This window comes from Ischnura elegans, chromosome 1 (genome assembly GCF_921293095.1).
Source record: "Ischnura elegans chromosome 1, ioIscEleg1.1, whole genome shotgun sequence".
Taxonomy (NCBI): domain Eukaryota; kingdom Metazoa; phylum Arthropoda; class Insecta; order Odonata; family Coenagrionidae; genus Ischnura; species Ischnura elegans.
Window position 1 is genome coordinate 78,399,306 of NC_060246.1, and position 15,642 is coordinate 78,414,947.

At 37.2% G+C, this 15,642-nt stretch overlaps 1 protein-coding gene across 1 annotated transcript in view; it reads right to left on the reverse strand.

Annotated features, from left to right (window-relative positions):
- The window catches only part of LOC124163803 (condensin complex subunit 1), a 45,138-nt gene continuing 29,496 nt past the window's right edge, over positions 1-15,642 (reverse strand). Inside the window, exons 22-31 of the mRNA XM_046540899.1 lie at positions 15,099-15,226; positions 14,735-14,874; positions 10,500-10,632; positions 9,756-9,984; positions 9,400-9,666; positions 7,051-7,153; positions 5,262-5,378; positions 2,897-2,977; positions 322-390; positions 1-231 (exon numbers count right to left, since the gene is read on the reverse strand). Coding sequence (XP_046396855.1) covers positions 125-231; positions 322-390; positions 2,897-2,977; positions 5,262-5,378; positions 7,051-7,153; positions 9,400-9,666; positions 9,756-9,984; positions 10,500-10,632; positions 14,735-14,874; positions 15,099-15,226 — 1,374 coding nt within the window. The 3' untranslated portion in view covers positions 1-124. The remainder of the gene's footprint in view (positions 232-321; positions 391-2,896; positions 2,978-5,261; positions 5,379-7,050; positions 7,154-9,399; positions 9,667-9,755; positions 9,985-10,499; positions 10,633-14,734; positions 14,875-15,098; positions 15,227-15,642) is intronic.

Sequence of the window (15,642 nt, forward strand, 5' to 3'; positions counted from 1 at the left end):
TAGAAGACTTATCTTTTTATTTTTATAAATATATATTATCTAGAGTTAAAAGGTTAAAAAAATATACACATTAAAACATACAGGAAAATAAGTTGTCATAATATCGTCAGTTTTTATTCCTTGATTATTTCCTAGCAGCTCTTGGAGCAGCTCTAGTGCCACGCTTAGGCTTTTTCGGCTCAGGAGATGGAACTCCTTCTTCATCACTACTTTTACCTTTGTTTTCTTTTTCTGAAAGTAAATCGATAATTTATGATATTAATGGTAGAAAGATCAAATGTATGCTAACGTAAATGTCTAAATATTTAACAGGTAACTCACCAGAACCACTTTCATCATAGGTCACTTTACGCCTGGGATTCCTCTTGGACCTTGCAGGAGGCTGTACATCTATAAGCAAATAAAAAATGATTTACCATCAAACACAATTTAAAAAAAAATACCATGAACACAAAAGACCTCAAGCTGCAGCATAGGGAAGAGGCTGTAGGTACAAGGACATGAGTTTGCACAGAACCTAACCACATAAATATGTAATGTACAGTCAAATATACACAGAACCTAATAATTTAGAGTTAGTACCATTATCTTTGACTGAATTCGGAATCGCTAATGAAAAATATCCATTACAAAAAATGGATAATCCAAAACTGCACAATTTTCTGAACACACCCCTAGGTATAAAATCGTTTCAGGCTTGATTTTGTGGAAGTTTGCTGCATCCATGATAAAAACATAAATGGTAATTTCCACACTTTAATTTTACACTCAACGACCGACCATGGTTTCAACACTTAGTGTCATTTTCAAGGAAATTGTAAAATTAAATAGTGTGGAAATTACCATTTGTGTTTTTATCACGGACACCCCTAGATGACAAAACTCAACGCTAAATGAGGACAATGTAAAAAGGGACACTGAAATTTTGCAAAATTTACCCAAAGGAACATATAAGTTTTTCATGTGATTCTGAAAGGTGAAATGTCACCAATTAGGTGGAGAGTAAGAAAGAACGGTAGTATTCCCACATGATGCGGCACGCATTTTGTCCTGAATGCAATATTAGAAAAAAATAACTCGTGCAAGCTAGCATTGTCATTTTGAATACAAAAAGCATTACTAGCACGGCGGGAAATGCTGATAAAAGAATAAAATAAGAAGAATCTTCAATGGTTAACCAATAGTAAATTAAGAAAATTGTTATCTACAATCTTTAAATGTCTAAATTGAGCGAAAAATCCACAAAGAAAAAATCAATCACTTTGACTGGGATATGAACCCGGATCCCCCATTTTATGGTCGAGTGCTTCAGCCAGTTAAGCTACCCAGCCGTCATTCTCCTCTGTGGAAAATTTTGACTAGGTGGTATGGACTGCTGAGCACAAGATGCGACATGCAGTCCAAATCCTCTGCACAGCACCACAGTCAGAGAGCAAAGCCCAAACTTTGCACACATAGAGGCTCTTGACTAATTTGAGCATACCAGGACTAGCCATGGTGATTTGCACGATGATAACACTGCGTGTGACTCCATAAAGTTATCAATGTGTCTAGTCCCGGTATACTTAAAAAAACTTTAAATGGATGTTTCAAATTTCAAATACACAATTACTTCTGTGGCCTCGCATGCTGTTGAATACAGCCCAAGGAAACCGGATATTTTTCCATACTCAGCCATTTTAATGCTGTGACTAGTAGAGGTCAAATTAGATACAGGAAGGAAGAGTAGAAGTGAAAGCATCAGGGGAAGTAGAAGCAGAGATGAAGTAGAGATTACATGAATCACAGCTAGGCACTCGCCTGCGTAGGCAGTTTGCCATCAGCCTTGGTTCCCTAAAACCACTGTTGCACTGTTTAATACATACTACCTTACCCAAGTAATTTAAAAATTTTCGTTAGCCAGAAGGACATTTACCACCCAAATGCATTTTTCGTATATCAGACTCTTTAGAAGAAAATTATAACCAATTTACTAAAACTATTAATGTACTTAGTAATGGTAAGTGTAATAAAGTGATCATTAGTGGAAAGCATCATTGAATTTTAATTTTATACTTACATGCTTAATGAATTGCAAGCAAAGATAATATGGGAAAAGAGGGAACATGAATTTTTCTAAGAAGTTTATGCTGTTCATATTTGAGGTGTGTGCCACTGCCCTGTCGACACCAAATATTGGTCCACTGAGGCACTGGCACTGACCCAGCTGAAAATAAGATAATAAACTGTCCAGGACATATTTACCCAGTGCTATGATGTATACCCAACATTAAAATCTTAGTTTTACCCTTTACCACTGAAACAGAATGAAATTTTTAACTATCATTGACCAATTTGCTAAATGGAGAACATTGCTGAGTACAACTACTTATCCTGCACACAGAAAAAATATGCCTAGATGCCGCCATCAAAATTTTACAGTCAGTGAGCATACATACATACATATATAATTCATAGTCACTTATAAATTTGCAAAATTACCGAAGTTACAAAACAATAAAATTATACAATGACATCAGTGGCCATGCTCAATGGATGAAGGTGAGCTTCTTATGGCCTTCCATTACACATGTATTTCTTTAGGAATGGAATGATGTAGGTAAACAACTGAAAAAGGAATACAAAATCTCCTACACAGATATTTCAGTAATCTTGAGCAGCCAACCACAAGAAGGAACCCTTTTTTTGATCTGTCTTTTTCAATAGATAAAATTAAGAAATCTGGCACCCAAAATTAACCCCCTCAAAAACTTTTTCTGGCTACAGGCTTGACGTACAAGTAGTTTGGGATAGACAATTAAAATCTACATCAGAGAAAATTTTGGAAGGCAAAGATACAGTACGTTCTGCTTTTCCTGAGCTTCATTTATGAAAAACTTAGCTCAATATAAATTACCTTCTTCATCAGAGTCAGCACGTTGCTTTCCTCTCCCTCTTCTCTTCTGCACACTTTTTACAACAGACTGAGGCTTCTTTCCTGAAGGAGAAAAGAAAAGTTTTTAAAAGGACACTGCTTATAGTTTCAAAAAGAGCGAACCCTTGGACAACAGAACATAAAAGAATTGCTCGTGGCTCTCTTCTACAAACTATACTTTCTGAATCAAAGAAACAACCTCAACTGATCAGGCACATAGTCAGGGTTTGGGGGCTTCTGCCTACATCCTTCCCCCACCCCCTCACTACTTCCCTTAAATATTTTATCTATAGATGTGCGAGTACTCGAAAATTTGAGCCGAGCCATTGGTACTCGACTCGAGTGATTCGAGCTGTATTACGAATGTCGAGTCGAGTAGTTTTGGTTTCAGAGCTGTCGAGGCAAGTAATTTCAGAAATCTGCCGACAGAAGGCACTATCATGAAACTCGTGCCGTAATATCATCTATACAGTCGTTCTAATGCCTTGGCAAAGGAGTTTTAGCTTTTGTACACGTAGAAGTCAGTCACTATAATAGTCGCCATGGGTGCCGAATACCTTTTCGTCAGCCTTGGCACCCGACTGTCTTTTGCCAGGCAGCATTTTCGGAGTAATCAAAGAGGACTACAGCATTGCTTATACTTTCTTATGCGATACCTTTGTACCATAGCATACTTCCTTTATTCAGGTGCGGAGGGAATATGTAAAAATTGTTAGGATTTCTATGGAAAAAATGCAAATTTCACGTTACAGCAGGAAAGGCCGGTTTTTCCCGATGTTTGACGTCACATCTTTTAGCCTTTTTGAGTTTGAGAATGCTAATTTTCGTTTATTCCTTTGTTGCGTTTAGTTTCCCTCTTGAACTAACAGAAAATAGAGCCTATGGTTGATTAAACAAAGTAAGAAATAAAGAAAACTTCTTTTTCTGAAGCTACCTAAGCTTTTTATGAAGATATATATTTACAAAGCTAAAGCTAAGTTCTATAGTTCGTTTGCTTCGTCCACTAAAATTGCATGAATATTCAAGATCCATGTACATCGTTGATATAACTTATAATTAAACTTTCCATGGTTCCCAAACCTTGCAACTTTGGAAAGAAAGTACTTGTCCAGCTGCACAAGTGTGTTTCAATAGACATTTTTCTGCAGATAGTGATACATACTGCAATGTAGAGATGTCAAAGTCTACTGCCTAAGCATGTAGGACAATTGGTTTACTGCATGAGAATTTGAAAGGATCAAATATTACATGATAAATTTATGTATACAATCTTATTTACCATTGTACAAATGTTTTTTTTTAGGGTTTTCTGAGCAGTCTGGATACATACATTGACGACAAATTACGAGAGGTTAATTCATTTCAATTGTGCTTATGGAACTCTTGAAGACATTAATTTTCATTCATCTCCTAATTGTTACTCAATGGCCATCAATCATTGTATTTCCCTTTTTTCATCAAGCTAAGCATTCAAAATAGAAAATTCACAAGGGGATAGAAAAAAAAGAGAATATGTTGGACCATGCATTGCCTAGTTCATAAATTACCATACTCGACTCTACACTCGCGAGTAGTTTTCAACTCGACTTGGTACTCGACTCGAGGTCAAAAAGTGCTATTCACACATCCCTAATTTTTTCCTTATGATGGCTACCCACAATCATTAGTCTGAGGAGATCACTAACCTAGCGTGACCAATCCTATGACACTCAATCTTTAAGTCTGACTGTACAATCCAAAGGTAGAGAAGGAAGGGTGGAAAGAAACCCTGTATCAGCATTAGCTTACTCTTAACGAAATTGACCCTCACACAACGACCCTCACAAAAAGTTCAGATACCCAAGTTTGAAGTGTTGTATCTCCACAGCTAGCCAATTGATTATACTGCAATGAAATGGATATGAGGGGGAGTTAATTTCGGCATTTTCTAAATATTATCAGGATTCGTATTCACAATATATTCGTATTCACAATACATGAAAAAGGAAATAGAATCGAACACCAGGTATGATGTATAGATGAATTTCTGATTATGGTGAGGAATTGTAGAAACAAATTTCCGTTCATTTCCAGGGCAGCCATTTGAGTAGTTATCAAGATACATTGATTCAAACTCTGGTATCTCGGCATTTTCCAGAGTTGGCAAACAAGACACAATATCAGCAGAAAATAAAACAACAAAATCACAGTATAATCATAAGCACTGTAACATTTAATATATTAGAAATGTGTGCTTTCTAAATTCTTCTTTTCCTATTTAACCCAACTGAGCCACATCACAATGTAGCCTTTTATAGCCACTACATAATAAAAGTAAACATTTTTAACGCCTGAGATGCAAAAATACCTTTGTCTTCTGCAGCTGACTCAAAGTCACTTTCAGATGAACTAGATGCAACAATCTTCCTCCTAGGTCTAGCAGACTTAGTAACTGAACGAGGAACACCATTGTTAATCCTTTTGGCTATAAAACAAGAATGAAAATAATTGATAATAATTAAAATACCATCAAATACTAAAGCTATTTTCTATATTAACAATATTTGTGCTTCACAAAAATATTACCACAAGTAAAGAGTCCGTAATTTCCCTTTTTAAGATTCATTTAGAATTTTTACCTTTTCACAGAATCAACATTAAACTATTTCAAAAGCAATGCATCATAAAAGTGTCCACACTTAATTTCCCTAAATCACCAAAGTCAATTCCATGAATATTGATGAATGACTGCACAAAAACACAGCACCTTTGATGTATACAGAATTAGACAATGGAGAAAAGCCATAAATACAAAAGAATATGTTCGTGTGCTGACGAATTGATTAGTAAGGTGACACACTTCCAAGGCCAAGGGCATAACACTCCAAAAGTAAACATGTTGAATGAAATTACTTTATACTTTCCGTACAGTTTTAGAAGTAGTAGTAGGAACTCAGTAGATTTGCACAAGTTTTAACATTATTGCTGCACTGAAAGGAATTTCATTTACTCTTACTGATAACAGTGAAAAATGATGAAGAAATTAAGTTTATAAATACATATAGAATTTAAAAAAAACTTTATAAAACATGACTTCCTTATTAACCAAAGATTTAAATGTAAATGGCTTTTATTCAACTTTTAGAATATGAAATATGGTTTTCCGATGGCATAAGTAAATTTTTAAAATTCTTCAACTTTACTTGCTTTTGATGGGCTGTAGAAATTCTTGTGACGAAAAGACACTGAAATAGCCAGTAGCTAAGGGAGTAAATGATTGAACATTATTCTGCGTTAGATTGGTAAATATCATTAAGTTACTGCCGTTATTATTCAAATGAAAAGCTGAACTATGGGTGCTTTGCACACAGCGGATAGTGAGTAGCACCTAAAATAGTTGAAATTGTATTTAACTTTCATTCCTATTATGAGAATGAACAAAACACCAAATATTTCCATACTTTGATAATTGAACTTAATCTAAAATCAGCTATTTCACATAAAACAGCCTTCTTTTTGTCATGAGTTTCTTCGTGCCCAATTTTTCTTGATGAATCATAATTTCAATGCATGAAGCTAACTTAGTGCATGTTCCATGGTCATCATGAACCCAGCACAATGATCAATTATCTTCTATGTAACACCTAAAACAAATTAGTACATCAATGATGATATCATCATATCTAATATTGAGCAATGACAGTGAAGCTCTGCGGTATCTAGTTATCTGTAACTCTAGCTATCTAACATATTGACTTCAACACGAAACAAGGATTATTATTTTGACAAAACTTCAGGACCTTTAAAAGCTATGTGAAACCACAACAACTAAAACACAGAAGGAAAATGAAAAAAAAATCAAATTTAAGGAGGAAAATATTTCTCCATTATAGGGACTAGTTTCTCCTCAACCCCTCATAGTCCCAAATAGGCTTGTTTGCTGCTCATGCAGAACACACTCAGTCACAAGTGTAGGGGGAGCTACATTGTCACCTCCTCAGGAGCAAGTTCTTTGGAAGAAATTCTGTCTATTGCCACTTGGATGTAGTTCATTATCTCGTCCAGGACTGTACAAACTTTCGACTTAAATGACATTACACTTTGACACATTCTCATGCAGCAAGAAGATCAATTGCAGTTAAAAATACATCATTTACCGGGAGTTTGGACGGTCTTTCTAATCACATCAGGAACGTTGCCCTCTTCATCAGCAGTTTTTATACATTCCTCAATCTTCTGTTCAAACTCATCGACTGCAGCCTAAAAATTACAACAAGAGCGAAATATAATAAAAATTTTACATTATTAACTGGGAAAATCTTGATAATTCTAGAAAAAACTTTTTATCATAAAATTGGATGCTGAGACCACTTCAAAAAATCAATTTGTTCTATGATATTATCCAGAACTAAAAGAAAAAAAGCTCCTAATTACAATAGCAATAAGGTAGTCCTTGATTAAAGCATATAGTATGTATGCATGTGCCAAACCATACTCTTTAAATTCCTACAATAAGGTAAAACTAATGCACTGCAATCAATACAAGGCTTAAAATGTCTCAATGTGTACAGACTAGAGATGGGTTCCCGGTTCTCGGTACTGCTGGTTCTCGGTACTGCTGGTTCTCGGTACTGCCGATTCTTGGTTATGGAACCGGTATCAAGAACCGATCGCATAAAGTCGGATCTTTGGAACCGGCTCGGTGCAGTGGCGAGGATTTGAATTTGGTGCCCAAAGCCGAAATGGTTTGCAGCATATTCAAAGCCATAAAGTGAAAAAAAGATTAAAGTGAAAAAAAAGATGCATATATTACTTTCCGATTGCATGGCGTCCACATTTTTTTCTTTTGAGAACACGCACATTTAAGGATTCGTCAGTTTATTGTTCTCACCAACATTACAACATTTCTGTAGCCGAACTGACTTTCTGCCTGCCGCCGTCCGCAGCACGTCGCCGTTCTTTCAAATTACCATAGGTCTCTATGTCAAACTAGTAGATTTGCACCGTTGACGGCACGACGCCCATTTCAATCCAGCCAGGCGATGCAACGTCTTCCGCGTGAAATACAATCAATGCTACATTGAGGCCGCTTTCAGACGATACGACTTTTCTCTGGCCGCCGTTCACATGAAATTCGGGAGGCTTTCAGATGAGACGGCTCTCAGTAATGCCGTGTATCGTGCCGTGAATGGCGACCAGTGAAAATTACTGTTGTCAGTGGTCTTACGATTGAACTATGTATACATACAGCAATTCTCCGACAAGCGAGCAAGATGCATTCCGAGAGCTTGTTCGTAAGTTGATATACCTATGCAAGGCATCGAAAAGTGTGGTTAACCTGCAGAACGCAACACTGCATTACAATTTTGCATTAACTCACGGCCTTCCAATTTATCCATGGTGTCTGTACCAGCGTGTTGAGCAGTTTATTGTTGAGGCTATAAAAACTGTGACAGTGAAGCATCAGAATAAGCTGTCAATTAAAGCAACAGTTTAAGCTACATCACAGAATACATATATTTTAAACCGACACACAAGTTACCAACATTACAACATTTCTGTAAGAATTTATTAAATTAACGGATGTCGTCGCCAGAAGTTGGGGGGGTTTCACTATTGATCCTGCTGCTATACTAACTATCTATGCAGTATGTAAACTGTGCTCCAAGCATATTTTGTGCAGCCCTTTAAAATCAACATCGACCACTACATATTGTTATTATTTAACACCTGTGCAGCACTGCAGGCAATATTTCTGCCAAAAAAAGAATAGACAGGGGAAAAAGTTGAAATTTTTAAATTAAAATCTGGAGAAAGAACCAGTGGCTGCCTGATGTAATGTGACATTTTGGTCCATCATGCATTCTTTAACAACATGTTATTTAAAACTTTTACTTGGCAAATAAAATTATGGAGACGATCTTAAGTTCTTTTTACAGAGCCTTTCTGCTAATTTACATCTTTAGTGAAATAATTTTCATTCACTTCTTGTGGTTGTTCATTAAGATTTGCTATTTATTCTAATAATGAGAGTTCATCTTTGGAACCGAGTATCGAGAACTGAGAACCGATGGGGAGAACCAGACCTGTACGGAGAACCGAAAAAATTTAGGAACCGACTCATCCTTAGTACAGACAATTAACATTATCAATGTGGCACGAAAGGAATAACAATACTGTAAGTCGTACCCGATGGCAAATCTATGAAATGCCTATCACAAGTATAATTATCTTCCAGGCAGAAAAATATTCATTAAGCTTTCAGTAATCAGATATGCTATTCAAATAAATTATTCCACGTTTTAAATGCTAAATAGCTTTCTACTGCAGGTTATGGACACCATTTCAACGACTAATCCATCAGATTTTCTGTGACATTAAGGTAAAACTGACTTTATAAATATCATAAAGATCAGAGAAACACAGGTAAAACTCAATAAAAAGGTAAAGGCACAAAAACAAAATATCTACATTATTAGTTCTGTTTGTAATAGAAATATTCTTACCTTCATTTCTGCCTTGGCAGCTTTTTTAGCAGCTTCCACAATAGACATAAAACTTGAATAGACTTGAGGCTCTTTAGTTATTTTGTCCGCATAACATGGGAGATGAGACATAAGGCGCCTGATGGCCCTCTCTGAATTGTAAGGAAGTAAGGACAAGCAAAATGCCAAGTCACGCCATTGCCGTTTCTCCTCCTCCTCCCGGGCATCTTTCCCAACCTCACTGCTTCTCTTAATTTCCTGACTATCTGGTTTTCCAGATTCATTTTCCTATGAGAATACCAAACAGAATACATAGAAGCTAGGAGAAGAATATGCTTTGATTCTATTTAAAACACCAACATAATTTCATAACTTACCTCGTTTGCATTGTCTTCACTCCCTGGTTGAGTGGGATTCTGTTGAGATTCTGTAGGAGTATTCTTTTCCTGGCCATCACTAACTGCCACTTCAGAGGAGGGATTCATTTTTGGAGCTTCTGGAGCATTATCCATTAATGCACCACTGCCAGTAGTTTGAAATCTTTGGCAGAGTTTTTCAACTAATGAATCCACCAGCCTATCCTTAGTAATCAACTGAATGAGAAAGCTGCAAAAATAATGAACAACTAAAATCAATTAACTGAAAAGTCATGGATAAAAGGCTTTCTTTGAAAAAAAAACTTCTCTTGATGTAAACATGATTTTTTTAAACCAGTTAACAGATCTAGATGAAAACTAATGGATGCCAGGATACAAAGACAATATATCCACTAAAATCTAATTTTTCAGAATTTTGATGACCCATTGATTGGATAAATATCTAAATTTAAATGATTGACCATCCTTGAGGGTGTCCAATTATTTGTCAGAATGATTATCAGAAGTATATACATGTACAGTTACAATTTGCATTCATTTTTAATTAACACATTAGCTTGTTTTGCAATCCAATACCTGTTGGTTTTAAATAATGGTACATTACATTTTTACTTCAATATCATATATGAAGAAATAAGTTTTAATTTCCTACATAATTGATCCAGGATTGAGGATGAGTTGTTAATGATACTTGGAAGACATTTTGCCATTCCACTAAACAACAATCAGACTTAATGTACATACCTGAGAATAGTTTGAAATGATTTCTCTGGAACACCTAATGAAGGATTTGATAATCGTGAGATTATGTCAGTCATAACATTATATAGAGCATTTCCTTTCTGGGCCAGCTCTTGAAAGAAGAGCTTTGTCAAACCTAAAATATAGATGATGAAAATAGAAAATATGTAGCTTGCATAAAAATATACTGCATAGAAAAAAGTAACAAATGGTAACACAACATTTTACTACCAGCATATTTTACCTTCCTCCAAGTGAAAATGAAAATGAATAGAAATTATCATACAAAAATACATTTACTTTGCACAAATTTCCACCATGAAACTTGAGCAAAAAAATCAATGAGTCTCAAAGGTATTGCAAGTTAAGTAACTACAGTAAAGTAAGTTTTAAGAAAGGGATTTTATGCTTTGATGGTGATGATTAGATTGCAACAGTGCAGGAGAACCACAGAGTTATTCTCCATCAAAGTGGTTCACAAAGGTATTAACTATAGTTGATTCATTGGCATGTTATTTTTAGGGGAAAGAACTCCACATGAGATGATATACATGAAACATGTTTAACCAATGTTTAACTTGGTTAAACATGTTTTCTATATCCCCGCTTCACATGAACTCCACAACTCAGGCTGTTAAAATTCCTATTTCCCCTGTCCTGACCACCCCTTCACCCGATGCCCAAACCTTCTAAAAAAAACCCTTGACTATTTCTTAAAGAGTAGACAACCCCAGCATGTAATCCCTCAATAGAGTTCCGAAATCCGACGCTCTCCCACCCCCTTCCCTTCTTCACCGGGGTGGAATACCCAAGCTTACTCTCACATCCTAGAGACTTGTGGCCGATGACCTTTCCATCTCCTTCCCTCCATTCCCTCTTTCATAGAATCTGCATAAATTTCTGGTGTTCTTCCTCCCCCAGTCCCTCTTGGCCTTGCAATAAAAATATTTTGGTCTTTTCACCAACAAATTTTCATTTTTTAACCTCCTCAAATTCCCCCTAACATGAATCCTTTTTACGCCCCCGTTGAGCTCTCCATCCCATCACGAGCAACTGCTACACTCTTTCCCCTTAATGCCCACCAATCCCTCAATAGGATCTCAGCCACACTTGAAGCCAATCCTTTACTTGCTTCTCTGCTCCTATTAGGCCTCTAATTAACAGGCAAACTAATCCAACCTGGGATCCAACTCCTGATTCCGTGGTGATTCCTGAATGTGATCGCACACCGTGATGTTTATAACATGAACACAGAGCTTCCGTGAAGGTAATGAGTGCACGATCACCCCATTGCTCAGCAGGGGTTATAGGAAACCAGGAATTTTGGCAATTTGTCTACCCAGGTGAGTGCCTGGCTATGACTCATGCCATCTCCACATTCTCCGCTGCCTTCACTTCTACTATTCCCTTCCTCTCTAGTTTGACCTTGACCAGCCACAGCGTAAATATGTCTGAGTGCGACGAAATCTCCGAATCCTTTTGGCCATTTTCAACCGAATGTGAAGCCACGGCAAAAGTAGCACATTTGCGATATGACATATACAATTATAGATCATAGACAACATTTCTCTTACCGTATAAGCTTGTGTAAGAGGCGCACCCCTATTTTGAGGATCGAAGCTATAAAGAAAAAAAATTTTGCGACATTTTTTTTATCCTATCGTGCGGTGTTGCAGACGTATGCCTGGAATTTCGACAGTTATCGAAATGTCCTCTTTCAGTACTATTTGAAAGAGGAAATTTTGATAACTGCGGCGGCATAAGAGGGAGTAGAAAGAGTTCCAATCCTCTCTTTGCATACGCCATCGCTCTAAGTTGCTTGTCCTACTCACGAACAATTTTGTTTAAAAGCTCTCGCAGGAGTATTGCAATAGAATTGCAGCCGTGGAAAATTTTAAGGCAAAACACGACAGGCAAATGGCATGAGCTTTCCCAAGAGATTGAACAACAATCGGGGCAATCTCAGCGCCGTAGGATAATAACCACGTCGTAGATTTAAGGCCCCTTGCACACGCACAGATTTTGGACGGCCGGTAAAATATCGGCCGTCCACATTCCAATAGTGAACAATGGGAGAGCATTGGAGCTTGCACACGTACCGACCACACGCCGGCACCGGCAAAATGCCGGTTAGCTGCCGGCTATTGTCACTGTGGATCGCCGACGCCGGCTCAAAAACTTAGCAACGTATCATTTGACCGGTAAAAATCCGGCGTGTGTGCAAGCATCGCTTCGCCGGTAAAATATCGGCCAATATTTTACCGGCCGTCCAAAATCGGTGTGTGTGCAAGGGGCCTAACGGAACTACACTCGGCTCTCCATCAGCTAATGCCTCTGCCGTTTTTTTCCTTTCCGAGACTCCACAGGAAAATATCAAGTTACAGGGGAACAATGGAAACGTGTTTCATCCCTACCCCATTCCACCAACTGACCTTTTTCGGTCTACCAGGTTCAATTCCCCGAGTTTCTGGAGGTCAAATGCTACGTGAGTCACCTTCTGAGCTCGAAGATATCTCGATATCTTTCAGCAATTGTATGACACGTACGAGGTTCCAAAAAAGAATTAGACCTAACGCGACGTATATCTTACAGCATTTAAGTTTTTTGAGCTCTAATTGATTGACACAAAGATTTATAGCTAAAATAAGGCTACTAATATTCAACATAGTCCAAACAGCACAATTTCGGAAGAAACAAGAGTAGCATAAGCGCATTCAAACAAGACGAGACGGACTGGAAACTCAGGCAACGCAAACTGCGTATATCACATTGCTGCGCCTTCGCCCCTTCGCTTTTAAGGCAACGACGTCACATGCAAGATCGGACGTGTTCTTCCCTTGCTCCTTCGCTCGTAGCTTTAAATACGGAGGGGAGGGAGCCCTCTTCCCCTCGACCTCTCCTTCAGCGCTCTTCACTTATAAGCATTTCCGATTTCTTCTATCCACCATTAAGTCCAACAATGAGCACACTCGTTCGAATTTTTTCAACCGCAGGTTTTGACACCAATATTACTATATGCAGTATAAATGCCGCGGGATGCCCACTCGTGGCAATAAATTTAGCGCGCGCTCCGGAGCGAATCACCCCGCGCGATCTTTTCAATGTTCACCTCTGGGGTACCGACGTGACGGCGCGATGCTTGCAAGAAATTCAAACAGGAGCATTTTAAAAATACGTCACTAAGAGAGAAACTCCCCTGCCTGCCGCTTGATTTTGACCCAGGGTTTAAGATGACTGACTCACGCTGAAAACCAAGGCCACTCAGTTCCCCTTGAACTTGCAACCGGTGAAGGGGAGGGGGGGAAGATAAGAAGTTTGTGTAAGAGGCGCACCCCCATTTTCGGCTGCAATATCTGGGAAAAAAGGTGCGCCTCTTACACGCGCTTATACGGTAATTTGATTAACCATTGAAGAATCTTCTAAAATTAATCAAGAGTTATTTTCCTGCAGCTGATTGTCGTCTGCATGCCAGATCAGATTTCCAAGTAAGCTTGAAACATTCCCATCAAAAAGCAAATAAAATACATAATTCCCTTTTACAAAGAGTATTCCCATGGAAATAATAAGCCCAGAGCAGCCTTGCATTAAAATGCATCTATCCTGGTGCTTTTGCATCCTATTAATTTTTTTATAAAGATCGCGGAAAACATTGAAGAAATGTATAACTCATGCACGGATAAGCCGCAACACTGATAAACCGCAGCTGGATAATCGGAGTCTGCTGTATAAATTACTTTATTTCGTTACCGGATTAAGAAAACTGCTATTACATATACAAGAAATTAGAATGTAAGATCTGAACTATATTCACTTTATGGTATTAAACTATAGTGCCTTTCCGGATCGGCAGTTTTTCCTTTAAGTGCCATTTTGGATTCGAGATGGTTTTGTACCATCCCATTTCATACCTTTTCAGTTTCATACTTTTTCAGATTCTAACTTTTTTGGATTCATACTTTTTCAGATTCGTACTTTTTCATATTTGCACCTTATAATGAATGCTGCCGATACTTTTGAATTCTGTACTTTCAAGTGTTTTTTCATATCAGATCACATCCCTGATTGATAGAAGATTATTTTCTCATCCACTGCGTATGAGAAGTTCCGAGGACAAGGAGTTTTCAATATGGTTGCATTCATAACATTTCATCATAAGTAGTACATAATACACACTAGGACATAATTATAGATACAAGCATTACATCAAGCACAGCTTAAATAATATTCATGATTCTCACCTCTGATCTTCTCGCAAGGATCCAATATGCATAGAGCCATGTCTGAAATCTGGCCTTTCACCTTAACCATGTCATTCATTATAAGATGAGTGAGTACCATCAGTGTATTCTGGCGAACTTTTTCTGACATATCTCGTAGCCTAAAATATAGAAGAAAATTTTCATTCAAGAGCAGCACAAACGGAGATTACACAAGGATAGTAATTCACAATGATAAAGCATGTCCTGTAGGCACTAAAAATGGCCCAAGAAAAATAAATTAATGTTGTTAATGTATAGGAATGCCTGTTTTCATAACTTCAAAAAGTTATTGGCAACTTTCCTATCAACCAATCCCTTAATATTTATGATAAATGTGATTTACCTCCCATACAAGTTAGGTGACCATGGCTCAGTAATATTTGGAAAGCGATAGCAAAGATCACCCAATGCTATTATACAATTGGCTCGGATCACTGACTCAGGGCTTTGCTCCATCATAGTAACCAACAACTGGAAAAAAAACAATGCTTATTGCTTCTTAACAACAGATAATGATAAACCAGCACTTCTAATACCAAAGAAAACAAAGGAATTTTAGGGACAAGATTGTTACTATCAATTCAAAGTTCTCAAACTGGAAATTAGATGTAATAATAATGGACAATAAATAAAATAAGCAATAGATCCCAGGTAGTCATTAAATAATTACACATCAGAAAACCAAAATTACTTCTGTTAACTGTCTGAATGAACTGTGATCAGTTCGCTATTTAAATATTTTAATTTTCACAAACAAAAATATGTACACAGAAGAGAATTTAGAGAAGAAAATTTCAAATTTCAAAGTACTTTTATTAGAAAAATCTCATCAGAAGAACAAGCATAAAAACGATATTCGACAGATCTTTTTTAATTTTAATTAGTTC